This window comes from Gnatocerus cornutus, chromosome 7, assembly GCF_029298725.1.
Source record: "Gnatocerus cornutus isolate USDA-ARS CGAHR chromosome 7, icGnaCorn1.1, whole genome shotgun sequence".
NCBI lineage: Eukaryota > Metazoa > Arthropoda > Insecta > Coleoptera > Tenebrionidae > Gnatocerus > Gnatocerus cornutus.
In genome coordinates, this window is record NC_142239.1 from 11459151 (window position 1) to 11486747 (window position 27597).

The 27597-nt window shown below is 42.8% G+C and overlaps 7 protein-coding genes and 2 long non-coding RNA genes across 12 annotated transcripts; 5 read left to right on the forward strand and 4 right to left on the reverse strand.

Annotated features, from left to right (window-relative positions):
* Positions 1-82: 82 nt before the first annotated feature.
* Positions 83-6144, reverse strand: snama (something that sticks like glue). 3 transcript variants are annotated; one of them, XM_088040978.1, is made up of 11 exons: positions 5983-6144; positions 5737-5928; positions 5444-5687; positions 4707-5394; positions 4424-4656; positions 3953-4372; positions 3646-3849; positions 3431-3556; positions 2979-3260; positions 1264-2137; positions 83-1212 (listed from the first exon to the last, which is right to left on the reverse strand). In XM_088040978.1, the coding sequence occupies exons 2-11, from the start codon at positions 5900-5902 to the stop codon at positions 205-207; spliced, it is 4245 nt and encodes a 1414-aa protein (XP_087897104.1). In that variant the 5' UTR covers positions 5903-5928; positions 5983-6144; the 3' UTR covers positions 83-204. The 3 variants fall into 3 exon arrangements, with proteins under 3 accessions (XP_087897104.1, XP_087897103.1, XP_087897105.1); XM_088040977.1 differs by having other exon boundaries at positions 4704-5394; XM_088040979.1 differs by lacking the exon at positions 3431-3556 and having other exon boundaries at positions 4704-5394.
* Positions 6145-6613: 469 nt separating this feature from the next.
* On the forward strand, positions 6614-7812 carry LOC148170980 (cyclin-A1-like). The gene is made up of 4 exons (XM_088041793.1): positions 6614-6787; positions 6838-7143; positions 7190-7444; positions 7490-7812. Exons 1-4 carry the CDS (start codon positions 6614-6616, stop codon positions 7793-7795), a joined length of 1041 nt encoding a protein of 346 aa, XP_087897919.1. The 3' UTR covers positions 7796-7812.
* Positions 7813-7918: 106 nt separating this feature from the next.
* On the forward strand, positions 7919-9634 carry LOC148170981 (uncharacterized). Of its 2 annotated transcripts, XM_088040567.1 has the most exons (4): positions 7919-8008; positions 8057-8166; positions 8213-8761; positions 8822-9634. In XM_088040567.1, exons 1-4 carry the CDS (start codon positions 7994-7996, stop codon positions 9528-9530), a joined length of 1383 nt encoding a protein of 460 aa, XP_087896693.1. In that variant the 5' UTR covers positions 7919-7993; the 3' UTR covers positions 9531-9634. The 2 variants fall into 2 exon arrangements, with proteins under 2 accessions (XP_087896693.1, XP_087896692.1); XM_088040566.1 differs by having other exon boundaries at positions 8213-9634.
* On the forward strand, positions 9547-11285 carry LOC148170982 (sialin-like). Its single transcript, XM_088040568.1, has 7 exons — positions 9547-9634; positions 9684-9862; positions 9913-10152; positions 10194-10499; positions 10548-10827; positions 10872-11113; positions 11160-11285. Exons 1-7 carry the CDS (start codon positions 9631-9633, stop codon positions 11283-11285), a joined length of 1377 nt encoding a protein of 458 aa, XP_087896694.1. The 5' UTR covers positions 9547-9630.
* A 171-nt stretch (positions 11286-11456) lies between these two features.
* On the forward strand, positions 11457-16103 carry LOC148170983 (receptor-type tyrosine-protein phosphatase C-like). The gene is made up of 14 exons (XM_088040564.1): positions 11457-12073; positions 12114-12437; positions 12485-13030; positions 13077-13309; positions 13355-13609; positions 13650-14133; positions 14180-14256; positions 14302-14439; positions 14486-14748; positions 14794-14929; positions 14974-15303; positions 15351-15628; positions 15750-15882; positions 15927-16103. The coding sequence occupies exons 1-14, from the start codon at positions 11533-11535 to the stop codon at positions 16011-16013; spliced, it is 3825 nt and encodes a 1274-aa protein (XP_087896690.1). The 5' UTR covers positions 11457-11532; the 3' UTR covers positions 16014-16103.
* An 11-nt stretch (positions 16104-16114) lies between these two features.
* On the reverse strand, positions 16115-18431 carry Hacl (2-hydroxyacyl-CoA lyase). The gene is made up of 4 exons (XM_088040565.1): positions 18027-18431; positions 17618-17917; positions 16431-17566; positions 16115-16384 (listed from the first exon to the last, which is right to left on the reverse strand). The coding sequence occupies exons 1-4, from the start codon at positions 18189-18191 to the stop codon at positions 16165-16167; spliced, it is 1821 nt and encodes a 606-aa protein (XP_087896691.1). The 5' UTR covers positions 18192-18431; the 3' UTR covers positions 16115-16164.
* Positions 18432-20460: 2029 nt separating this feature from the next.
* On the forward strand, positions 20461-20794 carry LOC148170985 (uncharacterized). The gene is made up of 2 exons (XR_015770379.1): positions 20461-20535; positions 20704-20794. It is a non-coding gene; the product is annotated as an uncharacterized LOC148170985 (long non-coding RNA).
* On the reverse strand, positions 20531-21985 carry LOC148170986 (uncharacterized). Its single transcript, XR_015770380.1, has 3 exons — positions 21425-21985; positions 20947-21371; positions 20531-20900 (listed from the first exon to the last, which is right to left on the reverse strand). It is a non-coding gene; the product is annotated as an uncharacterized LOC148170986 (long non-coding RNA).
* Positions 21986-22210: 225 nt separating this feature from the next.
* Positions 22211-27488, reverse strand: Cdk5alpha (Cdk5 activator-like protein). Its single transcript, XM_088041046.1, has 2 exons — positions 26783-27488; positions 22211-23629 (listed from the first exon to the last, which is right to left on the reverse strand). Exons 1-2 carry the CDS (start codon positions 27428-27430, stop codon positions 23249-23251), a joined length of 1029 nt encoding a protein of 342 aa, XP_087897172.1. The 5' UTR covers positions 27431-27488; the 3' UTR covers positions 22211-23248.
* Positions 27489-27597: the final 109 nt, after the last annotated feature.

A 27597-nucleotide genomic window follows, 5' to 3' on the forward strand; every position in this document is an offset into this window, starting at 1 on the left:
GTCACACTTGAGCGACTTCGTTCTTAAATGATTGGTCGCTTGTTTGACAAGCCGGCGGTTAATGAAAGGAAAATAAAGGAAGTTTGAAATTATCTGTTTATTCTCAGTAAGTTACTTTACAGAACTTAAAAAACGTAATCACATCCAGTGGAAAAAGAACCGACTATATACAAAATAAACTTAATTTAATTATACGGAGAAACTTTACTTATGTTTGGACTTCTTCCTCTTCTTCTGCTTCTTTTTGTGTTTCTTCTTCTTTCGTTCTTTGTCGTCGTCCGACGACTCCGACTCTGACTCTGAACTGCTAGAGCTCGACTCCTTCCGACTCCTCTTCTTCCTGTGTTTCTTATGTTTCTTCTTCTTCTTATCGTCATCAGAGCTCGTTTCCGACGACTCCGAACTCGAACTCGTCTTCTTCTCCTCACTCTTCTTCTCCCGCTTCTCCTCCTTCTCCGACTCGCTCTCTAGATCGTAATCCGGCTCAAAGTTCGCCTCATCAATCGTCGGTTTCCTCTTCTCAGTCACAACTTTCACCTTCAGCTCGTCGACTTTCTCCTCCTCCTTCTTCTCCTCGTCCTCCTCTTTATGCTTCTTCGTCTTTTCCTTCTTCACCTTCTTCTCCTTCTTCCTCCGTTTATCCTTCCTCTCCTCACTATCACTCTTCGACCTCGACCTCTTCTTCTTCTCTTCGTGATGCGGCCGCGACTTCGACCTCTCCCGCCTCTTTTCATCCCTCCTCCGTCCATCATTACGATCACGTCTGTCCCGTCGAGGAAAATCATCCCTCCGGAAATCGCGCCTGTTGCTTCGTTCGCGGTGACGCGACCGCTCGCGCCGCCTCCGGTCCACCACCTCCACGCGCCGCTCCCCAATCCCGTAATTCCTGTTGGTTTCGTGGACACGCCGAGTAAACGGCGAGACGCTCCTCGACTTGTTTCTATCGACTTTAACGATTCGATCGATGTCGTCGATTTTTATCCCCAAGCGCTCTTTTACGGACAGTCGAGGGGGTTGACTAGGTGCTTCAACTTTCTTGCGTTCGGAGGGTTTCTCCTCCAAGACACTCTTAATCTCGACTTCTTCGTCTTTTTCTTCCTCTTTCTCGCCGGAGTAGAGCTTCGCCCGATCAGTGCTGATCTTCTTGATTTCGATGGGGCGGATGGCGTTGATGGCCTTCGCGAAGATGGCGTTCTCGGCGCGTTTCAACACCTACAAACAAACTGTTTAGGGAAAGAATGAAGAAATGGTGAGAGTAAATACCTCATTGGTGACTTTTCCGGTTTTGTCTGCCTTCTGCTCGTTTCTTCCTTCGCGTGGACTCGAATGCGACGGTGTGGTTTCGTCCTCGACTTCCCATTTGGATTTTTCCGGTAAGTGAGCGAGCATCTCGTTTTTAACATCGAGTTCGCTCTTCAAATCCATATCAGTGGTGTGTAATTCCAAGATATCTTTCTCTGAATCTTCGTCCTTTTGTGTCTCGACTTCTTCCTCGATTTTTTCTTGTTCTTTTTCGACGCTCGCTTCTTTGTTTGGTTTGACGTAACTCTCCATGACGTTCGTATCGACGCCCTCGGACAAGACATCGTCGTACAAGTCCTGTTTTTGTTCTTGGGGCACTTCAGGAGTCGCTTCTTTCTCCTCCTCCTTCACTTCTTCTTTTTCTTCTTTATGTTTCTTTTCTTTGTGCTTCTCCTTCTTGTCTTTCCGTTTCTTCTTGTCCGAATCTTTCTTTTCTTTCTTCTTCTTCCGGTCTTTGCTCTTCTTGGCTTTCTCTTCGTCCGACGCGAGTTTCTTATCTCGGTCCACTGAAGTCTCTCGCTTTTTCCGTTTGTGTTTATCCGGGCTCTCTTCTTTGGACTTTGACTTCCTCTCCGGACTCTTCTTCCTTTCCGGGGAGCGACTCTTCTCATGCTTCTTCTTCTCTTTGTTTTTGGGCTCTTCGCGTTTCTGTTCTCTTGCCGGACTCGGGAATCTATCAAACCGCTCTTCAAAACGCGTGTTTTCCAGTCCTGGAACTGGAGGTTCCTCGACGCCAGGAGGCGCGACGTCGTCATAGCGTCGCGGCGCCATAATCCCCGGTGGAACCCCATGAGCCTCCTTCGCCCCATACGCCGGATATTCTCGCGGTGGATACCTAAAACACACAGAAACAAAGAAGTTAAAACACGCCAAAATACCTCCAAAAATAGTTAAATTCAACTGACTTAAACAACTCAGTTTCTTCAGGGGCGGCGGCGGCGGCGGGGCGACCTAAAACACACTTGAACAGAGTGAAACGTTTGAGTCCGTGAGAAATAAACAGTGTTTTTCTGAGATGGTTTATTTGTTTTTGGGTACATTTTTTTGATACAAAGTGACTTAATTTTGCCCGGGGTTAAGTAATCGGGGAAAATTAAGCAGCGGTACAAAAATACAGTCTCACATGTTCACAGCCTTGGAAAATAAACTAAATATACAGTAGGAACCAAGAACAAGATGACGTGCGATCAAGAACAAGTTTCCACGTGCTAAATGACATTGAGTACAGTTGGGAGTAAAAAATATTGGGCGCCAACTGTAAGTCTGCATTCTAAATCGCACGACAGTACATTGTTTTGTTTAATTTAGGGGTGATTATCACAAACTTGACTACTTTTTAGAGATTTTAACTTTAAAGTCCCCAAGTTAGTGACGATCACTCGCTTACATTGTTTTCTACACTACACAGTCGTTTTTTTTACCCCCACCACTGTAACCGGAAACATCTTAAACTTATCCATCGCTCCAGAAACTTAACACTCTTAATTGATCGCCCGATGGGAAACTTCCATGTTTCAAAGTCAGCACGCAAATTTCCCATTTGACCGAAAATAAATACACAACAACCCCAAAACGTCTTAATAATAACCAAATTACGCAAGACTCGGAACCGGTGAAGCAGTTCCTCGCCTTTCGCGTTCGTTGCCTTAAAATATCGTTCACATAGATCACAATACCTGTTTGGAGGCGGGGCGTACTGATGTTGCATCTCTGGTTGGTAATAGGCGTCCGATTGAGTGGGAGGTGGTCCTCTGTGCCCCCATCCTCCTTTCCCCCTCGTGCGATCGTCGTAGTTATCGTAGTAGGCGTAGTCACGATCTCGATCGCGACCTTCGCGATCATCACGATTTCGGTGATCGCGGTCTCGGCTGAAGGCGCGATCGTCCCGAACGTAATCACGATCGCGATCGTGATCGTAGTCGCGATCGCGGAACTGATGGGTGTCCTTGAAGCGGTGTCTGAAACAAACGAAGAGTTATACCGAGCAACACAACGATGAAACGCAAAACTACTGAAAGGGGGCAACTTTGATACGCATGCGTGGAAAAAGGATAGTACGGAACAAATTCTGACGAGTTTCACACTTTCAAAACTAAAAATAACCGACGAAAAGTCATCTTCAACTGACCTTGGTGGCGATCGAATGGGCGACCTGTAGCGCGAAGGTCCCCTTCGTCTCGGGGGCGAGTGTCTGGGGGAGAAGTCCCTAAACGGGGAACCCCTCAAACTGCCCGAGAACGATCTCGAGCGCGACCTATAAGAAGCAATACAAATTGGACGCTTGCTGACGTTTGATTCGTGTTCAGGGGGGCTGTTGGGAGTTTTTTGCGCTTTGGAACTTACCTACTGATCGAGAACGATCGAGATCGACTTCTGCTTTGGCGTCTTCGGGGAGATCGACTACGTAAGCGACGCGGCGATCGACTGTAACTTCTGCTGCGACTGCGACTCCGACTGTAACTGCGTCTCTGACGTTTGGCACGCCGCTCGCGCTCGTCTTTTTCACGCAACATGCGATTGAAAGCCGCAAGAGGGTCATCGATGACTCTGTAAGTTCTCCTATTAGAGATAAACATTAGGAAAACGTGCAAAAAATAATTTGAACCAATCATGGATCTCTAAAAAAACGCGAAAAAAACATGATACACACCCTGAAGGAGTTCGGCCTCTCATCCTTCGATCACTCATACTATAATCTCTGTGATGAGACCGCGACCCTTGATATGGTGGGTTGTACATGGGTGGAGGCCCCGCCATGGGAGGTCTGCTAGCATCGAACATCGGGCGTGGAGGCACCTGATACGCTCCTGGCGGCATATAAGGCGGAGCTCCGGGTGGAGGCAAACGAAAGTTGGGAGGAGGCGGTCCGTTGGTTGGTGGATATCCTCCCATCTGAGCGGGGGGATTGGCGTAGCTCGGCGGCATATTAGGAGGCGGGCCTTGCATGGGCGGTACCATACCCATCATTGGTGGAGCATTGTACGGACGCACGTCAGGCGGAGGGTAATTCGCATTGGCAGACACGCCCGGCTCATCAACCGTTGGAGTCCCCGCCCTCTCTTCAGTGCGACTAAAAACAGAAAAATTACAAACTGAACTAATAAAGGTGAAGGAAAAGTACCTGGAATCGCGATAAGGAGAACTCCGGTGGGTGCGATGATGGCGTCGCGGCGACTCGTCTCGTGACCGGTGCTTGTGCTGACGGGACGATCCAGAACGCTCCCTGGGCTCGCGGCTGGAATTCACCCTTTTCGATATAGATTGAGTTTTCGGGGACTCTGCAGGAGATACTCCAGGAGGTCCCTCGGGAATATTTTCCGACTCAGTCTTGGGAGAACTCTTGATATCTTCCTCCTAAATCAAACTGGGTCAGATCTAATCAAAAATCCCTGAATTCTTACCACTTTCTCTTCCGTTTTAGCGTGTTCCGTCGAATCCGCCTCGCTAATAACCGTTTTTTCTTCAATTTCCACCCTCACCGGTTCCATAGGGAGCGGCGCCACCGCATCTTTCGCTCTAATTTCGACGACTTCCTCCCTCCTCTGCCTGTACGCCGGTTTCTTCACATATCCAGTCGTGTTTTTAAAGGTGGAAACCGAATTCCTCAAAAATCGATTGGGGATCAACGTCGCCGGAGAAATATCCTTCTCGTGACAATCAGGACACTCGTGCTCCTCGCTCTCGAGTAAAAAACTGCGAATACACTCGTCGCAGAAAGAATTACCGCAACAAGGAATCATGACAGCATCAGTCAACAAATCCGAGCAAATAGAACAAAGTAAATCTTCAGGAATTTCAGGTTTGAGCTCTTGAACTGGAGCTTGGGGTGCTTGTTTTTGGGTGTACGTTTGGTGATCGAGAACAGGAACGGCGTAGGAGCCATTGGGAGTCATCATAGCCCCCTGAACTTGGGGGCCTTCAACAGGAACCATGAAACTGAGAGGAATACCGGTGCTCTTCTTGATTTCTATAGGCTCTGGGCCTTTGCTAAGGGGGCAATCCTTGATCCAATGGCCAGTCTGGTGGCACTTGTAGCACCGGTAATTAGGAGGGACAGCCCCCATTTGGTTGGCACCGCGAATCTTCATATAACTAACAATAAAATGATTAAAAACAGAGTTGGAAAAATTAAAATTCTTACTTGCTGGGATCATAATCTTGAGTGGACTGTGACATCATAGCCTTGATTTTATCGTCCTCAGGAGCGTCCAAACTCGACAAATCCACCGCTTTGGCGATGGGCCCCCCTTCGTCGAGCTTTGTAGGTGGCGTGGCGTCGCCCCCATAGCCCTCCCACTGTTTTGACTTTGTCTGGGCCGCGTTTGGGATTCGAGCAATCAAAAGTGACGTGTTTTTCGGGATCAACACATTCTCATCTTCATAAACTACAACAAGAGAATTAAATCAGTTTTCACAACTCTAGGAAAATCGTACCTTCTTTCGTTTGCGCGTTGGTCACTTGGAGGTCAAAATCCGTGTTCTTCCCAATTCGCTTCTGTTGAACTATTGAATTCTTCAAATCCTTGACTGAAATGTGGAGACCATCGAACGTGACAGTGTCGTACTCTAATGCTGATTTGAATTTGTAGTGGACAGACATTGCGAGGCTTTAAAGAACCGATTCGGCTGCAATACCAGTCAATGAGGTTTGGTGAAAAATCAACGAAAATAAATACTCACAGTTGCCTCTTGACTTAAATAAACGCACAATAAACACTAAAAAACACATTAATAGCGTTCGAACGTTGTTTTTCTAGGATATTTCATTATTTTCGGGAGAAAATCACCACAAACATCTTCGTTTAAGCTTGACAGGTGACAGTTGAGTTGGGCAAGATGGTGGACGCTGAAGGGAGGACGCAATCAGAAATAAATCCAACAAAAATAAGAGACTCGTCAAAAATTTTGTTTGTTTTTATTAATCTCTGTTTTATTTGTGTGCAACTCCTAACGTTACATAAAAAGTACAAATTTTTTAATAGCGATAGTGTCCTGTGCATTTAAATCAAATTCAAATTCCACTAGAGTTGGACATAAAGGCTATCCCTCGGACACTCTCTCATTGTAATTTTTTATTAACTAAAACACCTTTTTTTGTTAAAAAATTATTTTTAAGCCTGTTTGTAAGGTCGTAATAACATTCATTTAGTGCCTTTAATATTTCCGCTAGTTTTTAAACTAAGATGCGTCCTGCGTCTAGTCGCCTTTTTTTGAATTTTACACCCGCCAAAAAACTGCCATAAAACCCGACATTTATCTTTTAAAATTCCTTTTCTTCTCGTCTTCCACCGTGTTCACGTTACCTGCAGCAATGTCGAGGTTTCACAACCGCAAAGAGTCAGCTCAAATTGAAAATATGAGACCGAAAGGTGTTCAAAATGTGACGAAATGTTTACCAGAACAAAGAGTAGCAAATAGGGCTCCTCTTCAGTGTTTGGGTGAACAGAAGCAGAAAAAAGAAGTGAAACCAGAGAAGAAAGAAATGGTAAGTTCAATTTGTTTTGCGAAGAGTTTATGAGCGTTTTGTGGGCGCAGAAAAGTACCGCAATCTACCAGGACGTCTTCAAGCTGAAATCGGTGTTTACGCAAAGAACTCTGCTGCGCTTCCAATCTACAGAAACCAGAGAGTACGAGGAGGAAATATGGAGCTACATGTGTCATCTGGAGAAGAGCATGTTGGCGCACCCCGGCTACATGTCGAAGCAAACGCATTTGACTTGGGAAATGAGGAGTATTTTAGTGGATTGGCTCGCAACCGTTGCAAGCGAGTATAAAATGAACGGAAACACGATACATTTAACAGTAAACTACTTGGACAGGTTTCTTAACAACATTTCTGTGGTAAGAAGTTTCAACTTGTTTTCTCTTTTTTGATTGTTTTTTGCAGATACGCGAAAAACTCCAACTTGTGGGGGCCACAGCCATGATGATCGCCGGCAAAGTCGAAGACATCTACCCTCCAGACACCAAAGAATGGTCCTACTTAACTGGTGACGCCTTCACAGTCCGACAATTCCTTAAAATGGAACAACTTATGCTTAAAATCCTCGAGTTCAAAATGAACGCGCCCACAACTTTCGATTTCCTCCAACACTTGTGTGTTAAGCATTCAGTGGATAAGAAGACCAAGTATCTTGCTATGGTAAGATTAACACCAATTGGAGACTATTGGTAACTTTTTTTTCAGTATTTTAGCGAGTTGGTGCTCCTGGAAGGCAAAGACTACCTGCGGTACTTCCCCTCGAAATTGGCGGCGGCGTCGCTCCTTTTAGCGCGCCACACTTTATCAAAACCGCAAGTTTGGACCGAAAAAATGCAAGAGACTTCGGGCTACAGCCTCAAACAGTTGAGTCCAGTGGTGGAGAAGCAACAGAAGACGTTCCAGAGTTCGCCTTTCAAGGAACAACAATCAATCCAGAAGAAATATGCGAGCGAAAAGTACCAGAGAGTGGCGTTGTTGAAGCCGCGAGTTTTGATACTCGACGAGGACTAATCAAGAATGTTATTATATCCGACCCCAATTGTTGTAATTGTAGCAAATTTATGTAAATTGTTGTAAATAAAACTCGTGTGAATTTTCCCGGCGCTTTTATTCAAAAGAAAGAAGTAACTTTCGTGTTAACCTGTCACAGTTGGTAGCGGTAGTGACCCAGATCTAACCTCAAATTTTTTTTTTGGATTGTGGGCCCCCATGATGTCGTCTGAGGTTATATCAAACGGTAAAATCCCATCTAACTCAACTTCCACGTTTTAGGTTCGAAAAGCCATCATCCACAATGACCTTGAAACCCTTAAAAGAGCCCCCTTGAGCAGCATAGATCGGGAAAACAACAGTCTGGTCCTCCTCGCGCTGTGCCACCACAAGTAACACCGTTTTGAAACCATTCTCAATGACAACCCCAATTTTCAGGTTTGAAGTCCTTCAATTCCTGTTATCACTAAACCATTTTGATCTTGAAACCCCTAACTGTGAAGGCGACACCCCATTGATGATAGCCCTAACTTATCAGTTTCTCGAAGAACAGTTCTCGCTGAGCTTGGTGGAAAAACTAACGAAAGTTGATCGAGTTTGTCCCAACAAAAACACATATTTGCACTTAGCTCTGGAGCGGCATTTCGTCCAAACCGCGCGGATTTTAATCGAAAAAGGCGCAGATGTGAACGTGCAAAACACCGATGGATGCACCCCCTTCCACATGTTATTCCACACGAAAATCCACCCCAAAGGAGTCGTGGAAGGGGTAGGTTTGATGATTTATTACGGGGCTGACCCGACGATTTGTGATAACAACGGAAGCTTGCCGTTTGATCTAGCTGTGATGTACGACCGCGATATTATCGTGGCCCAAGAAAACCTCTTATTTTACACGTTTGATTCGGATTTTAAATACGAAATGTCCAATGAAGTTCTCTTTGAGTTGTTGGAAACTCGCTCTAGTTTAGTTTTCCATATTAGTGAGTACGTGTCTGAGATAGTTTTCCTCAAAAACGTGTTTCTATCGCCGATTTTCTTCCTCAGGCTCGAGCCGGAGTTCCTTAAGGTTGTTATAGATAAATTTAGGGATGTCGTCAGGTTTTGTATGAATTTCCCGGTTTTGTGGTACGATTTCCCAGAGGACTGCTTCGGGAATTTCGAGATGTTGATGGACAGTCCTTGTGCGGAAGACACGCGACAGTTTATCACCAAACTGAAGATTGAATCTTTGATTGAACAACTCGAGGAGTTTGGACACCCCACCCAAGTAACAACTGACTTGATTTACTATTTTTTGTCCCACGGGATCTACGTTTGGGAAAAAGACCTAGAAGTTGTGTACAAATTCTACGGTTACTGCCAACTCTTCAAAACGTTGTTATTTATGGAAATTAGACCCAGCAATTGCGATATTTTACCCCGTGTCATCCACGACGTGCACTTTGATTTGGACAGTTTTCTGGACGATCCGCACGACTACTCCATCAACGCATTAGGGAAATTAATGAGTTTCTTTGCCCGTCCGAAAATTAAGAAGCTCTGTTACAAACTCAACGTCCCCAAGTTGATTACAAGAGCTGAAACTTTACCATTAGTGCCACTTTTGGTGGAGCTGGCAAGAGATGCCTGCCGGAAACACCTCATTGACAGATTTAACGTCCAGAAAACGAGCCACTTCTTCACTTTGTTGAACAACCTCCCCATTGGAAGCCCCCATCGGAAAATATTGGCGTTGGAGGCGAGGCTGTACTAGTCAAAATACAAAAAAAAAAAACACTTGCTTTTATTTTACCTCCACTGAATAACTATAACAACTCATGTTGACGTTACGACAGTTCTAAAACTGTTTTAAAATGAGTAAGTTTCCTTTTACCATTCCTCCAGTTGTCCAGAGTCCTTTCTTCAGAAAAACCGCCAATTCGCCTATGGATCGGAGTAATGATCTTTTTCACCACCTTCACCAACTACATGCTGCGATCGAACATGTCCGTCAGCATCATCGAGATGGTGGAACGAAAATCCAAGAACTTCACCCCTGCGTGTCTGAAAGACCAACCAAAAGCCGCCCCTAAAAACACCACTGTCGTAAATAAACATTAAAAATTCTTCCATCTCCCAAAACCCACTTTGCGCAGACTGAAGAAAAGTTCAACTGGAATGAAAACGAAGTGGGGTGGATCCTGGCGGCGTACTTCTGGGGGTACATCACGACTGTATTACCCGGGGGGTTCTTGTCGGAGATGTTTGGCCCATGGCATGTCATACTATGGAGTAGTTTGTTGGCAATGATCATCACGGGGTTGTCGCCGGTGTCGGCAACATATGGGGGTGTTATAGGGATGTGTGTGAACAGATTCTTGATCGGATTCTTGGGGGTAAGTTGTTTAATGGGGAAAAAACATGATTGTTAATTTAGGGGGTGGGGTACCCTGCTGTTAACGTCCTGGTCGCGAAATGGGCACCCCCGAAAGAAAAAGGTAAGTTTCTAGCAGCTATGATGGGTAACACCTTGGGGACGGTCATCACTTTCAACTTGGTGGGTTGGACAACATCGCGTTGGGGGTGGCCATGGGGATTCTACTCCTTAGTCATAGTGATGGTTGCGTTTTGCACGTCTTTCGCACTCATCGTCACAGATAGTCCAGAGAAACACCCGTGGATTACAGAGAAAGAAAAGAAGTACATCAAAAACGCTCAAGGAAGAGACGTTTCAACCAAGAAGGTAAATTAAAAGCGTCTCCATCTGAAGAGTCTTCGACGGTTCTTGTAGAAAGTTCCACCATACGTCAAGATTCTAACATCAGGACCATTCTGGATTATGACCATCGCCCAGTTTGGAAGTCTGTGGGGGTTAAACCTCATGATCTCCTACGCCCCCAAGTACTTAGCTGAGACTCTTGGTTTCAATCTGAAAGCGTCCGCGGGCCTAGCCGCCCTCCCTTACCTCGGAAGACTCATTTTCAGCTCAATCTTCGGCACGGTCAGCGACTACATGTTAACCAAAGAAGTCATGACAAGAACAAACAACCGGAGATTCTTCATCATCTTCTGTAACTCTCCTCTTGTAACACCTCGTATTAACACCAGTTTCCAGCTCATTTCGTCCCTGCAGCTTGCATGTTCCTCGTGTACCCCGCAGGATGCAAGTACGCAATCGTCGTGACTCTCTTAATCTTGAATCAAGCGTTCAATGGGGCTGTGGTCACCAGTCATCTCGTTGTACCTCAAGATTTGGCACCGAACTTTGCAGGGACTGTTTTTGGTATGATGAATCTCTTCGCTATGACGACAGGACTGGTGGTGCCCCCCATAACTGGCTACATTAATGATGCTTATGTAAGAATGACTCTTAGTTGAGTGGTGGTGATTTCGTTACTTCTAGCATATGAGTCTTAAAGCAGCCGCCATCATCTTCTCGCTTGGTGGTTGCGTGTCCACTTTCGGGGGCGTCATTTTTATGTTGTTCGGACAAGCGACGGTGCAGCCCTGGAATGCGATCACTGACTAGTGGTCAATTTGCGAATAAAAATTTGACGGTTTTTCGAGTTTTATTAAGAGTCTCTGAATGTTTCATAAAAGAAATGCAAGATTTTTCGTTCATTTTCTAGATTCTATGTAGATTCCTGTTTACTTCACGTGTCCTCAATGATTCAATCTTTTGTTTGTTTCTAAAAACTTTTAATCTCATTTTATCTAGTTGCAATACGATAAAAATCGATAAAACTCATTCAATCTACGTACTCACCTAGTTAAAAATGTTAATATTGTTTCTTTTAACCTTGCCATTGGTCTCAACAGAGGTCATCACCTTAACAAAAGACAATTCCATAACGTGCGTGTTAACTGAAGACTCTGTGTACTCAGCTCTGGATCTCCTACCAGTAAAAACAGAAAACGAGAGCTTTGGGATCAAAAGACCACTGCAGGTACTAAACCACTGGATCAATGATGACTGGAACGTTGGTAACACCACCGAACACTCCTTCTACCCCGTGGTGGATATCCGCTGGGAAGACTTCCAAAGAAGTTCCGATGGCCACATCTCATTGAATCCGAAGACAGCAACTTCTTTCTCCGTTTGTTCCAGGAAACATTTGGTGCTTATTAGTGAGATGACGGTGGGAACGTTCCATCGGGAAAGAAGTAACAACATGATATGCGAGTGGGCACATTTCCTTGCTGATGGTAATAGAATCATGGAGATTTCTTCCGGTGGGAATAACACTGTGCTAACTCTACAGCATCGCCCGGGTTTCTTAAAGATAAAAGAAGGGAAGTTGTACAAGATACACGACTGTGAGTTGAGCATCAACTTCTTCTCATTCGTCTTTCTTAGATTCTTTTAGGTACTCCACTAAAGCCACCAGAGACGTCAGCGATTTGGAGCTAACAAACCTGACGACGTCTTCCCATCTTTGCATCTCCATGTTCGTCTCCGTAGATACAGATTCATACTTGTTTGTGTTTCTGCAGACAGGTACTGCACTCATATCAACAAAAGTCAAAGGATTCAACGGTGGTACAGTGAGATCCTGGAGAAGAATCAGTATCAAAACCGACTCGTACAACGGAACTGGAAGACTCTATTTCCGCCGCCGAACCACAAAGGCCACCGGTTATTGGGCCATCGACAAAATCCACCTCTGTAAACCGGAAACCGGTACTACCCTCACCGTTTCTCCCCATTTTGTAACAAACCAATTTCAGAGACTTTCACCCAGACTGTTAAGTCTTCAGAGTACCGTTGTACCACCCTTGAAAACACTCCTTCCGGTGGTGACATCCGGTGTGAAACCCCCGGAGTCTTGGGAAGGAACTGCACCATCAACTGCAGTACCATTTTTGGGGATTCCGCCCCTTTGTGCCAGGAATACAAAATCTGTTCGGAAACTCATTGTGGTTGCGCGTGGGGCTATCATGGTAGCTTTTGCGAAAACCCATGTAACAATGGCCACGAAACGTTAAACTGCTCTGGAGAAGCTGTGGAAACTGCAGACATGCCTGAAGAAGTACTTCTATCACTCAAAAGAGTTAATTTGGCGTTTGAATTTGCTCCTTTTAATTCAACATATTTGGTCAATTTACGTTGTCACGAAGAGTGGTGTGGTAATAAGAGCACGAGTACCACTGTAGAGGTGTCCAAGAGCAAAAGTACGAGCAAAGTGGAGGTTGTACCTTTCAGTAGGTACGACATTGAGGTGGTCGCTCAGAACGGAGAAGAGCAGACTTACCAATCGATTTCGCCACCTTCCGGTACGACTGTCTTTCTTACCTTCAGTAGACAAAACTTTGGTTTTAGCTCCTCATCCTGTCCAAGACGTGTCGGTGTTTAGTAGTACCAACGACACCTTCTGGTTGCGGTGGAAGCAACCATATCCACCCACTGGAATCGTGGAACAGTACACCATCACCTATCAAGGTACAGAAGAAGAAAGACGCTCTTCTAACTCCACGTTTGCTTGTGCGATCTGGAAGGACTACGTCTGTGCAGAGTTGAGGGATCTTACCCCCCACACGTTTTACCACCTAGAGGTTGGTTTTAACACCCCCGAAAACTCTTCTGATTTGTTCTTCTAGATTAAAGCAAAGAATATGAATGTTTCCGATTGGAGTACACCGGTCATTTATGGTTTTACCACGAATCAAAGACAGTCAGATCCTCCTCGGCACCTCAATCTTAGTCTTTTTTCCGAAAGCAACGAGGCTGTGGTAAGGTGGGCGTACCCTCTGTACACTTACGGTCTTCTAGAGAGGTTTGTTGTGGAAGTGGAGGATGGTACCGGTAAGACCACCACCAAAGTGAAGATAAGTGGAGAACAGTACCAACAGAAGGTAAAAACCGAACGTAAAAGGCAAAGTACCGTTTTCTTAGATTCCAGTTGGAGGGAAAAATTTCGTGGTCACGGTCTGGGGAGAAAATTCTGCCAATTCTTCCAAAGCGGCCCTAATTGTTGAGAACGGAAAGTGGAGGAGTTTCTTCCCTAAAGACAGTTCCGTTACTCAGACTGTCGAAACTGATAGTGCCGCCTCTTTTATACTCCCAGTCTCCATCATCTGTTTTCTTCTATTTCTTGTTCTTGTGGGATATTTACGCCATAAAATTATTTCTTCTTGTTCACTTTGTAAAGAGCCACAGTTGCTTCTCAATGAAGAAATCTATCTCTTACCGCAAGTCCCTCGTACCGACATCAACACTGAAGAACTCGAAGATTACATGTGTAGTCTTCACGATGCCAACAAGCTAAACCAACTGAAGCAACTCTTTCTTGAATCGCTCGTGGACAAGACCAAGAGTTGTACAGAGGCTTCCAAAGAAGAGAACATCAACAAGAATAAAGACCAAGTTCACATTCCATGTATGGTACGTAACCAAGAGTCACAAATGACCAGTTCTTCTTCTAGATGACTCCACCAGAGTTGTTTTGGAAGATCTCGAAGGAGTGAGTAGTGGTGACTACATCAACGCGAGCTACATTGATGTAAGTTTTCTCTTGTTTTTCCCCCAACCAAAACAGTCGTTTCAGGGGTACCATCACGCTAAAACCTACATTGCTTGTCAAGGACCGAAATTTAACACAGTCTTGGACTTCTGGAGGATGATTTGGACGGAGAAAATCGAAGTTGTGGTGATGACGACCGACTTTGTTGAAACTGATGGAACGGTACGTTTTACCATGTCCATTCTTTGGCTTAGAGAGACTTCTTCAGCGCAACTGTGCCGAGTACTGGTCTCATGGTTTGAACACCATTGCACAGTTTGGTAATCTTACCGTCACGATGACCGCGGAGGAGTTGTGCCAACATTACATCTTCAGAACTTTTGAAATTTCGTACCAAGGTGCGGTTCGGCAACTGCGCCATCTCCAAGCGAGGTGGTACCAAAACAGACGCCCCCAATCCGAAGAAATGTTAGCGGTGTTACAAAAACTCCGCAAACTTGAAACGTCTTTGCCTATTGTCGTCCACTCCGGGTAACTCTTCAGTTTTTTTTACAATCGCTCAGTTTTTTCCTCCAGTTTTGGATCGAACCGAAGCGGGATGTTAATCCTCTGTGACATTGTGCTCAAAGCTGCGGAAGCCGAAGGAACCATGGACTTTGTAAAGACACTGAAGAACCTCCGGCAGCAAAGACCACTGATTATCGATGAGTTTGTAAGTTCCGCGAGAAAACTTACTTAAGTTAAGTCGTTATGTAGGGATACTTCATTGTGGCTCATCTCACCATCTTGGAGTTCTTCCTCGCAGAACAGAACCCTTTCAAGCGAACCATGGATGTGATTTTAGCCACTGACTGCTCCGAAGAAGTTGAGTTTTTGGACCGCTTGAGTTTGCACGAATATGTTTTGCTGACAAAACCACAGAAAAAAAGTACAAGAGATGTGACCAACGTGATTAGTAATTATCGTAAAAATCCCCAGTTTCTGCTCCAATCACCTCCTGGGAAAAAGGGGATGTTGGCTTTCTGGGAGGAAATCTTAACGGAGAACATTGAGTTTGTTTTAATTTTGAACCCAACTAAAAGACAAGTTGGTAATTGATTCGTTTTGTTTAGTTGTAAAACTTGAGATTTCAGTTGTGGCCTCTTGAGTTGCGCTACAATGAAACTATTCTCGTCGTCGAAGAAGTGGAAGTTAAACAGATTTCTCTGTGTTGTTCTTCGACTCAGTTGCTGGTGAAGAAGTATCTCAGTAAAAAGAACAACGTGATAAAAGAGAAGAAAATTTGGGTTTATGAACTTTTAGATTGGAATGCGAAAGAACTGATTCCTGGGTCTATTACCAATATTTTGTGTCTTTTACAACACTTACGCAGAAGAGTCAAAGAGGATGAAAAAATTTTGGTCGTCTCACAGTAAGTGTCCCAATAAATTTCCCCTCGAGTTATCCATGACGTCAAAATAAACCAACGAAAAATTTAAATGAACTCACGATGTATTGTCAAAATGTCACATTTACGTTAAAAATTGTTGTAGTGCTGAAAATAACGCGAGTGTTTTAACCACCGTCTTGTTTAACACACTAGAGAAGTATGAACAAGAAAAAGAAGTCGATGTTTACGGATTTTTAAGAGCTTTCGCAAGAAGCGACAGATTTAAAATTCAGCCGGTAAGTTAGATCGCTGTAATTTTTTTTATAATAATCTTTTGCAGGTCGAAGTTCAATTCCTTTACAACGCAATTGTTGAATATTTGAATAATTTTGACATGAAGAAACATGTTTATGAATATATGATTTAAAGATTGACTTTTCTTTAGATATCATGTGTTCAAAAAAACTTCATTTCCAGATGGCAATAAAATTTCAAGTCATGTCTTTGATTGAAGAAACAGTCTTTTTTACTTTTGAAACGTTTTATCAACACCTTAACCAACAATAACACCATAAAAATTACAATTTCGACTCTGTCAGCCATGCAAAAGTCTGCGGTTTTCTGTCAGCTGTGGGACTGATGATCACATTGATGATGCTGGGGCCATCCGTGACTTTCAGTGCCTCTTTGACAGCCTCTTGAAGCTGCGGGATGGTAGTGCAATGGTACCCCTTCCTTCCGAACAAATTCATCATGTTCTCGTACCTCGTACTAGTAAAAAGTGTCGTTGGAGGTGTCCTAAAACCGACCATTATTAAAAAACCTCACTGAAGACCCAACTTACACTTTCGTGACTTCTCCACTGTCTTGTAAATCTTTGTAGACATCTTCTGGTAAACCCCCGTAAATCCCCGAATTGTTAATAACAACCATGACCACTGGGAGTTTGTACCTGACCATGGTCTCCATCTCCATACCAGAGAACCCAAAAGCTGAGTCTCCTTCAACGCAAACAACTCTTTTCTCTGGTTGGTAATGTCTGCAGTACAAAGCAGCAGCAATGGCGAAACCCAAACCCACGCCCATGGTACCGAAGGTACCAGCATCGAGTCGGTGCCTTGGTAGCGAATTCATGAGCATTGCCCGTCCAATGTCCATGGTATTGGCACCTTCACTCACTATAATGGGATTTTGAGGCAAAGCTTTCTGTAAATGGTGAAAAACTGCGTAGTAATTCAACGGCTCACTCAAATCAAGTGACATTTCTTCAACTTTCTTTTTGTTGTCTGTGATCTTCTTGTCAAGATCCACCCACCAATCAGAACGCTTATTGAAGACGTAACCACGCCTCTTCACTGCATCCACCAATTGTTGAACGGCGGGCTTAAGATCTGATTGAATCGCCACAGCTGATTGGACGCTGTTGTGTAACTCCTCCGCGTTGATATCAATTTGGATGACTTTAACATCAGGGCTGTAGCGAGGAGGACGGCCAAAGTGCAAAATCCAGTTTAATCTAGCTCCTAACAATAAAACAACATCGGCGCGTTGTAACGCCAAAGATCTCGCCGGTTGTATAGAATGGGGGGAGTTATCATCAACCACGCCTTTTCCCATAGGCGTGGCCAAAACCGGCAAACCAGTGATGTCGATCAACTCACGCACCTCCTTCTCGGCACGGGCATACGCCGCCCCTTTTCCCACAATCACCAATGGGCGTTGCGCTCTCGCCAACACCTCCACCGCTTCTTCAATTCTACGTGGCTCCGGGTAAATCACCGGTACGTCCGGAGTGACGTACTGTTTAGGAATTTGATCAACAGTGGTACGAGCTTGGAGTAAATTCCCTGGGAAATCCAAATACGCAGCACCAGGCCGACCATACCTCGCTAATCTCACCGCTTTCTCAACATGCTGGGGGATGAGCGAAAGACTTGGTGGGCGGGCAGAGTATTTACAATAAGGACGAGCCAACTCCACCTACCAACCAATGAAAAGTCACAGATAAATGAGTGAGTGGGTGGTGCAAACCTGATTGCATTCTTGGAATCCTCCAATCCCTTCATGATCTTGCGGGCACGAACCACCAATAACCAAAACAGGCCAACAGTTAATTTGAGCGTTGCCTAAACCCCCGAAAACGTGTAAAAGTCCGGGCCCGGAAACTACAAGAACACCTCCGGGGATTCCCGTGAGGTAACCAATAGCTTGCGCGGCGTAACAAGCTGCTTGTTCATTTCGCATTCCGATGTAGTGGATCCCTGCGGTTTGGAGAGCCATACTGAGCTCGATGACGGGGAAACCACAGATGCCGAAGACATACTCAATGCCCTGGAAATTTAAATTTAGCGCCATATATCCATCTGGTGGAGGTTTCGGGTAGTTGTTACAGAAACCGACTTGTCAAGGTGACGTTTCGGGAAAATTTGGTTATTTTTACCTGTTCTTTTAGGGCTTGGGCGAGGATGGCGTTCCCGTCGATTTCTTCCATTTTGGGGCACTTTAAACAAATTTCAGAGGTCTTGCACTGGAGAAGAGTCGCGGAGCAGTGATTACACGCAGCACATTTTGCTTTATCGTCGTTGTTTATCGTTGTTGACAGCATGTAGGGGAGAGGAGAGCAAAGAAATTGTTTGATTTTTCTGTTTTACGAGAGGTTTTGCAGGAAAAGCGAGTTCGTAGATAAATAGATTTTGCTACGAATCTTATTTGGGGTTTTTACTAAGGTAGTGTCCGCTTTTTCTACCATTTTTTCAAGCAAAAGGCTTCTCCTCTACGTGCAGAATTTTTATCAGGACTTTTTACCTTTTGGACTTTGAAATAATGAGGCGTTTACTAAAATCTAAAGGACGGAATGGAGCAGTTGATAAAAACGATTCTTGAACAGTTTTGGTTATCGATTTGTTGGTGCGATGTAGGCAACCAACAATACATTTTTTATTTGGCATGAATTACAGTACAGTTACGGGCAAAATGAACGGGTATAGTTCGTACAGTGAGAGTTTGAATGACAAAAAAGTCACTAAATCTACGCAATAAAAAGTGTACCAAACGCGCGAAATTCAAAATAAGAAAATAACCCCAGTTACTGACAACCCTGTCAACCCATTTCGCGTAGGAATTTAGTGTTTTTAGTGTATTTTGTAGCATAATTTTCTGCCAACCTGTATGTCAACTGTCGAAATCTCCCAATCTCTCACCGGATATACTATACCCTTCTGTTATACGTCAATATTGACAATGACAATAATGTCAAAATTTTTGTGTTTCTGACTGCATTATCTGGAGTATTTTAAGATGGCAGGGTTGGTACTATTGCCCAAAAACCTAATTTACAAAGCAATATTTGCAGTAGGTATAGTTCGTACAGTGAGAAATTAAATGACAGAACAGTGCTGCCAGATCAAAATTAATAATAAAATATCTCTCGAAAATCCCTAGACGCCATGAATTCCATACGTCAAATTACTTCATTTCCCAGATTTGTTTCAAACCTTCGCTTATCAGGCAGATAAACCTTATTTTTTCAGCAATGAATTTTTTGTAGACGCGAAATTTAAAATGCGGCTCTGTGATGGGTCGTTCAGTAAATTTCAACCGGGGAAAGTCAAAGAAGTACTATCATATTTGTCAAATTGTCACCAATTGCAGATTTGCAGGTTTTTCTTTCTAATTGATGTTTTTCATTATTACATGGCGACCAAAATAAAGTGGTAAAGTGGTAATAAAGTCTTGGACCACATTTTTTCAAAAATTGAGCTGTGTAGATCCGGTTCCAAAGTAGGCATAATGATAATTTCGTAGGCTTAGCGACGACATTAAAAAACAAATGAAAATTATGACATTACAGTTGTAGGCTACTACTTATGCAGTGGTTTGCTTATTTTCTTCTGCTTTTAAATGCGTTTACAATCTTTAAAACACCTTTACATTGTAGGCACAAATTACCCTTGTAGGTTAATAATTATTAAGTTTCTATTATTGACCGTCTCTGTATATTTTGCAATCACTACAAAAACTTGACAGTAAGGTCACTAGATCAAAGTGTCTGTTTTTATAAGGTACCGCCATTAGTTTTCAGTGCGCAATTCAAGAGAGACATACATAGTCCATAAAGCAATGGGTTAGAACGAGACGCAAGATTCTAGGGAATTGTCATAAAATTGTTGACGTAAAATTTGTCATTGACAAAATGTAAGGTTATCTTAAATTTATTTGTTTAAAATACACTTAAATAAACCGTGGGTACAAAAAGAAAATTGGTTCCAACAAGACTATGTGAATACGTAAGAGGTGAGCGAACCGACATTAGAACCGATTCCATTTTAGCACGTTAAGGAGGTGCAACACTCAGAAACGGTCTCGGACTTCAAGCACTGTCTTTTCTAATCTTCAACGATTCGACTTGTATGCAGTAACGCCCTAATTAGAATATGCTATTAGCACTTATTATATTGTAGCTTCTCCCGACGATGTAGTAACAATGATGAGATGTTAAAGTAACTGAGAGAAAGCATTGCACAAATGGAAGTAGCAAATACATGAGCAGAAAATTGTTGTGTGCCGTTGTGTTTCTCTGTACGGGGATTAACTAGTGAAAAAGCGAGATTCCTTAAATTGTGGTTTTTTGCTAATATTTACATTCCGGGTTGGAGTCCGGATCAGTACCTCTTAAGAACTAAATCTAAAATCTAAGAAAAATGCGTGGTCGGAATAGTCGCACCCCCACTCCGTCTTAAAGGAGAGTTATGAGATGTGACTAATTGAACATATGTGAATGAGGGTGGCTGGAATTAATTACAACAAAATGAAGTACATGAGATATTTTAAAGGGGCTATTAAGAAGAAAGAATTTACAAGTTTGAAGAAGTAGACATGTTTAAGATCTTGAATGAGTTTATGCAAAACAACTGCAACAAAATGAATGAATATCAAGAACAAATATTAAGGTTATGTTAAAATTATTTACTTAAATCACCCTGAAATACAAAATTACATCTATTTTTAACACTACAGGAGACCATTTGAATGCGTTTAAGGACCTTCGTACGCCACATTAAACTATAGAACCAGTTTTGCATATCTTATGTATATTTCATGTCCCATTGCATTTTCAGTTTTCACATTCATTATGAGGAGGTAGCAGTGGCTTCAAACCAACCATCTTCTGCCGCTGATGTTGAAAGCGATGGTGTGTCTTCCTTATGAGACTGTGTATCTGCACTGTTCAAGTGATGAGTGCAATGACTGTGTCTTGTCCACCTGCTAGTTTATGAGGCCCCGCTGTTACATTAAGGATAGCAGTCAGTTGGTCCTACAACACATTTGGGAACGTTTACCGTTGAGGCTGATATACTTACACTTTACAATATCATTGCTTGTGTTTTAGGCATTTGAAATAATATTTCTGTCCATAACGCAGGTTTTGTGATGTACCACATGTGAGTGGCCTTCCTTCTTCCATTTTCTTGTCCATAGATTTGATTTTCAACTCATATTAACAATAAGATGAACGAGTTATTCGCCTGAATGCAAGAAGTTCATGTTGGTATTGGGGCTATTGAAACACAAAAGCGATTGAAGACAAATTGGGGGAACATTATTTAAATTTAGTTCACAGAATTCGTAAACTAACAGGTACAAAATTCCATAACCTTATAAGAAGTACTCAAGGGTTCATATACAAAAACCAACTTTAGTATTCCCCCAATACGTACTGCTTAACCAATGTCACAATAATTGTCGGCTTCGATAGGGCTTCCATCTACCTTCTATTTGGAGTTTTCTGAAATTAGTGGAAAGTCGTCGTACATAAAACGTCAAATAGTATTTACTTACGGCGGAGGAAACAAATACAGCATAACGATTCGTGTTGAGAAATCGCACATTCAAACCATTTTATTACAAACGATATTTGACAAGAATTGACAGTTCATAAAGCAATGTGTCCACACAAACAACACAAAATTTAGTGCGCATGTAGAGATAGACAGAAGATATCGTTGTCTTTCATTTTGTCACTAACAGCGGTACCTTATAAAACAGACAATTTGATCTAGTGACCTTACTTGACAGTGGCTCATAGAGCCACCTATTAAACAAAATTGACATGTGTTCATTACAGGTATCTAACTTATCTCTCGACAAATGACGGATAGATGAATGCAGTATTTTCAATAAAACCAAAGAATACGGAAGGAATACAAATATTTAAACACTAGAATTCCCTAAATTCGTCAAAAAAATCCTCTTTCTCCTTCAGTACTACAAAAATTTCTAGATTCGGGGAAAATCCCTAGACCTGACAACACTGTGACAGAAAAGTCACTAAATCTAATCGATTAAAAGGATACCATACGGGCGAAATTTAAAATAACAAAATAAGCACACTTACTGTCAATCCTGTCAACCCATTTCGCGTAGGAATTTAGTGTTTTTTGTGTATTTTCTAGCATAATTTGCTGCCAACCTATATGTCAACTGTCAAAATCTCCCAATCTCTCACCGGATATATTATACTTAGTGGATATTTACCTTATTTACACAACTATTTTTATTAAAATGTAGTTTAACTGTCACTGTAGTGATGTTTTGTTTATCAGGAATAATAGAAAAACTCCCCAAAATATTTCCTACATTTATTTATCCAACGATAACCCTCAACTCACTTGACATGGCATCACTCACAACATTTCCATACAAAAACAAATAATTTCTTTAATATATTTCGAGTCTTACAACTAATTTTTGTAATTTCTCATATCACTTTGCCTCTCGGTCAAAGCCGGCAGTTTCGCCGAGTTTGTCCGATCGAGACTCGGTTATTTCCGCGATGGACTAGAAAAATACCGTTTCGAAAAATACAAATTAACATCCTTCTCTCAACAGAAGAAGAAACAAAAAAATGTAACAACTGAACAACGTCCAACATTCCCGCTAGTTTTTCATGTAAGAAAAATTAGTAAAGTACGTTTATACCTATTGAGTATATGACGTCGCGCGAGGCGTCGCGACGCTCCGCCTCGCGACTTTCTCTACATTGTTACATTGTAACAACAACGGTTAAAAGTAAATACGTTTCGATTTCACTAAGACTTATTTCCTATGGCAAAATTCACTTTGTTTGAGTGAGTTTATTTTACAGATTGCACGCTCCCGACCGATTTTTACCTACAACAGTAAGAAATGGGGCACTGGCGCCCCAGCTGTACAAAATACAAAAGTCGATTACGAGGGGGGAAGCCCCGACATGACGTCAAAAACTGGCGCGGTTTTCAAAGAGATGTGGGGGAGCTTTGGGGACGAAAAAGCTTGGGGGCATCGCGCGGTGGAGGTTCGAGAACCGTCCACGTCGCTCCGACACGAAAAGGACCAACTTAACCAAGTGACATTCCACAACAATTATGTACAAAACGCACCTGTGATCAATACGAAACGAAAACATGTAATGGACGCATGAAACACAGAATTTCCATTTTCATCGACACGCAAACAATGGGGGCGGCGGAGGCTTCGCTAAGAGCAGACTTGGCGGCGGCGCCGCCGCCCCATCCGTCCCATAACAAAAAACTATAAACATGAACACATTTTCCACCCTTAAACCTGACACGGAACGGTGGGCATCTCGGCCAGAGTCAATTTAACTACAGTGAGTTGTTTGCGTCAAGCCGCCAACGTGCCCGCATTGCACGCCACCACCGGCACCGTCTGGCACGCCATCGTCGCCATATTGTTAACTCCACAGGCTTTCAATTCGGTGAAGATCTCGGTGAAGTAGCCCGGCTCGGCGTTGATCCGCAACATGTTTGAAGACAGTTTGTTCACTATGTCTAAACAACGGTCCCAGAATTTCTCTTTGGAGTCCTCGACGAGGAAGGGCTTCAGAGGGTAGGAGATCTCGTTGCCCATGTAAGAGTAGGAGAGGTAGAGGCAGGTGAGGACGACGGCTTGGAGTTCTTGTTCACATTCGATCTCTTCTTCGACGAGCTCGCGGACAAGCATGTACACAAACACCACGTTGGCGGGATTTATGAAGGCCACGTCCTAAAAAACAGCTAAATCAGACCAAGAACTCTGGTAAAAATGCCACATTTAATTACAATAAAATTATATAAATCATTGATTGTTAATTACATATGTACCTATATCCAACATAAATCCTAGTCATTATATTTGTAAAATGCAACTATAAATGATAAAGTATATAACCCTGTAAAATCGTTTAATTATTATTTTTATTATCCTTATTTTTGTTTTTATTTTTTCTGAAAAGTACATTTCAAAACAAAAATTAAAAAAAAAAGCGTCCCAATAAGTCAATTTTGAAAAAATTATAGCTATTTAAAAGTACAAAGTGTTCATAAATGTTTCTGGCATCAAGGGTTGCTCTGGAATTCCTGCCATGCACTATTTTGCCGCTTTATTTTCATAGTGAATATAACTATGTTTAACTACACTTAAAATGACATTCACGTCAACGACATTTCAGTTACGATTTGGTGTCCAAGTCTTTGATTTTTAGGTTTTTAGGATTTTTAGGATTTTTAGGATCACTAGGACAGTTTTTTTTGTCAAAATTAACTTTGCTCTATCATTGAGGTTAACTGCAAATGTCAATTGAAAAATCTAAACCCACATTTGTAATGAGCGGCAAATTTTATTGACATTTCGTAGCCACCCTTGATGCTAGAAACATTTATAAACACCTTGTATAAAAGCCATTTTTTGGAAAAATTCATAACTTTTTTTGGGTTGAGAACAAAAATTCAAAAAAATTCTGACAACTGTTTTTCAAAGGGTAGAAAAAGATGATAAACTTTCAGTCAAATCTTAAAGGGTCGGGGTCAAACAAAAGTGGTCGATTTGGTATGAATTTCCTTCTACATGTCGTAAATATACAGCCGGGGACAAAAAATCTTAGACGTCAATGTCATCTAATTGTCACATGCTGTAAAACCCCACTTAGAATTCGTAACCTTACTTTTTTGCATTGTCAATTTTGACAGTTTTATTTTTTTTTATGTCAAAATGGTTACAATTTTCGGTGTTTCTTATATTATAAGAACCTGACTGTAGATCAGACCACTTTGTACCAAAGAGACTATTCTAATTTTATCAGCTTTAAATACTTCAGTCATGACACTTCTGAATTGACAACTTGTCAATACCTTGATGTTTTAAACGTCAGTAATGACAATGACAGTAAAGCACAGACTACACTCAAATTTTTGAAACGTCAGAAAAATGACATCTAAGATTTTGTGTCAGCGGCTGTATGTGGATTTCCATTTATCCTTTCAATTTTTTATTGGTTTCTAGGTGGTATTATTACCAGGAAACAATCTCCCGGCGCATCCACCATTTTTACACCTTTGGAGAAGCAACCCTCTTTGCACCCCACAGCCCAATTTAAATTTTTATCAAGCGTCAGACGGCGCCGTGTATCGAGATCGATCCTTATATAGCGTAGAGTGCTCCAATTGAGTCGTGAACTTGGTCAACCGACAAGGATAACGACGTCCTCGGTGGTCGACTGCATCGTTACGGACGAGTCCAAGCTGGAGGGGTGGTTTGCCCTTGCAATGCTCAAATGACCTTATAGTTAGACACCTCGATTGGAGCTAAAATGCAGATCGCTCCACAAGGATGCCTCATACGCCCTTTGTTGGGGTTTTTTACACCGCGTGGCAACACTGTAATTAACTCAAAGGGGGTTGTTTTCCATTACCGACGTTACAAATTTAATCATCCCCAATGAAACGAATCGCGAGGGCAAAAGTGGCAAAGCCACCCTCTCCACTTAAATATTTCATTCCAGACAGACGACAGACAAAAGAACTGTCATTACTCCCAGCGAATGACACTCCAACTCCAATTAAATTAACATTATCGTTAATTGCTCCTGCTTTTGACGGAAAAATCGAACCATCTGCGGATAAACCAACCCCTCAGTTTAAAAAATTTACCCCTTTATCCCTAGTGTTTATTTATTTACCCTCACAACCCCATTTCCTTTACACTGCACAATTTTTAGTTTGAGATCACGTGATCTCTTCTGACATGCACCCACTTGATGTCCTGATTTTTTTTAAATGGTGGAGGCGCCGGGTCAGAGCAACCACGTGCCAGCGATGAAATTCCACAAGGCCACGCCTCTGTAATTATTTTAAGTTTCTACACGCGCTGATCGATAAACTGTTTATTCTTATTTTTACCAAATTGAGTTTCCTTTGTCAGTTTGGAGGAATTGCGCGTTTTTCATGTCACTTTTGACGCAGTGCGTTCCATCATACCGAAATGTCAAAAGTCTAGAGAAAAATGTCAGCGTGTCGCTTCTATGAATCATCAATCGATTGGTTTGGCTAATAATTGTGTTAGTTGAGGCTTTTTTAGCGGCTGCGACTATTAATAACTTAAAGTTCAAACGGAAGCAGTTTTGTTTCATTGATTGAAATTGTATTTTAAATTTTGCGCCGCATATTGTCGTTCAAAACAATACGTATTATCATAGTTGGCTGTTTATGAATGTTTCTAGCATCAAGGGTGGCTCTGGAAATCCTGTCAGCACTATTTTGCCGCCTTGTTTTCATAGTGAATATAACTATTTCAAAATGATTTGATTATTTTATTATTTCAGTGACGGTTTTCTGTCTAAGTTATTAATTTTCACGTTTCAAACCACAACTAAAAGTGTTTTTAAACTAACTTTGCTCTATAATTGAGGTTAACTATAAATGTCAGTTAAAAAAATCCAAACCCACATTTATAATGAGCGGCACGCTTCTTTGACATTTCATAGCCACCCTTGATGCTAATCATATATAAACACTTGTTTAACAAATCAGTAGGCGCGAAATTCGAATAAGTAATAACCAGACTCAAGGATTTTGAGCCTGAAATTCCACCCTCGCAAATCCGTCGTGGAATTTCGTTGGGGGCGATAACTTATCGATTGCTGCAAAACCAGACTCAGCTTTGAAGCTGCTATAAACTGTAATTTATTGGCGCGACGCAAAAGAAAAGAGCCGCAACCAAATTCAGGTCACAAAGTGGTTTGAGGAGGTAAAAAAATTAGATGGTGGATGCGCCGGTGAGGTTTGCATTTTCCCACCCCCAGGGGTCAGTGCTCTGCGTCAACAACCCCTTCGTCGTAGCACGCAGCGTAAACACCTCGAGGAGTTGTAATCGATTCCTTACCTGCCACCCCTGCAGCAGCAGACTTCTGTCGACCGTCCTGAGCCACATGACAGCATCTCCAGCTTGGAAATCTCTTAGTTTGTAACATTTTCCGTGTAGATACATCCCCAGACACTTGAGTAGTTCGGAGGTGGAAGCTTGGATGACAGTCTTCTTCGGCGCGGCTACGGGCACCACCTGGTTCTGGGAACTCGTGGAATTCTGTTGCAGCAACAACGGCTTGTTCCCCACCTTCTCGCAATTCGCATGATGATTCGCGTTATTCGCGTTGTTCACTCGCACAATATCCGTCGCGTTCGAGTAGTACGTGATATTCTGAATATTCTTGTTCTTGTCCACGTGGACGTTGTCTTGCCTGAACACCGCAACATTCTTGTTTTTGTTGTCCAACTTCTTCTTGTTGTTCGTCGTGGAAAACCTCTTCCACGAGAGCGCGTTGATGAACAACGAATGCTTCTTGAGGTTCTTCTCCAGAGCGTTCTTCTCGGAGATGATGCGGGCATTGTCGTTGTTGTTGCTGATGGTGTTCTTGTTCTTGGCGTTGTTCAACTGCTCGTACGAGAAGTTGTTGAGGGTGAAATCGCCAGTGGAGGCGGTGGTGTACACGGGGCGGCGTTCGCGCGGGGAAAAGCTCAACACGGTGCCCATGATGCGGGTTTAGCACATCTTCGGCCCGGACTGCTATGACGGCCCGGGGGTCGATGCGGCGGTGGCGGCGACGAGCGCCGGCGCCGCGTCACTTAGCAACCCCGTGATGTCATGGGGAATCAATAGAGGCGGCGGAGGGTGCGATCGGGGACAAAACAATAACATCC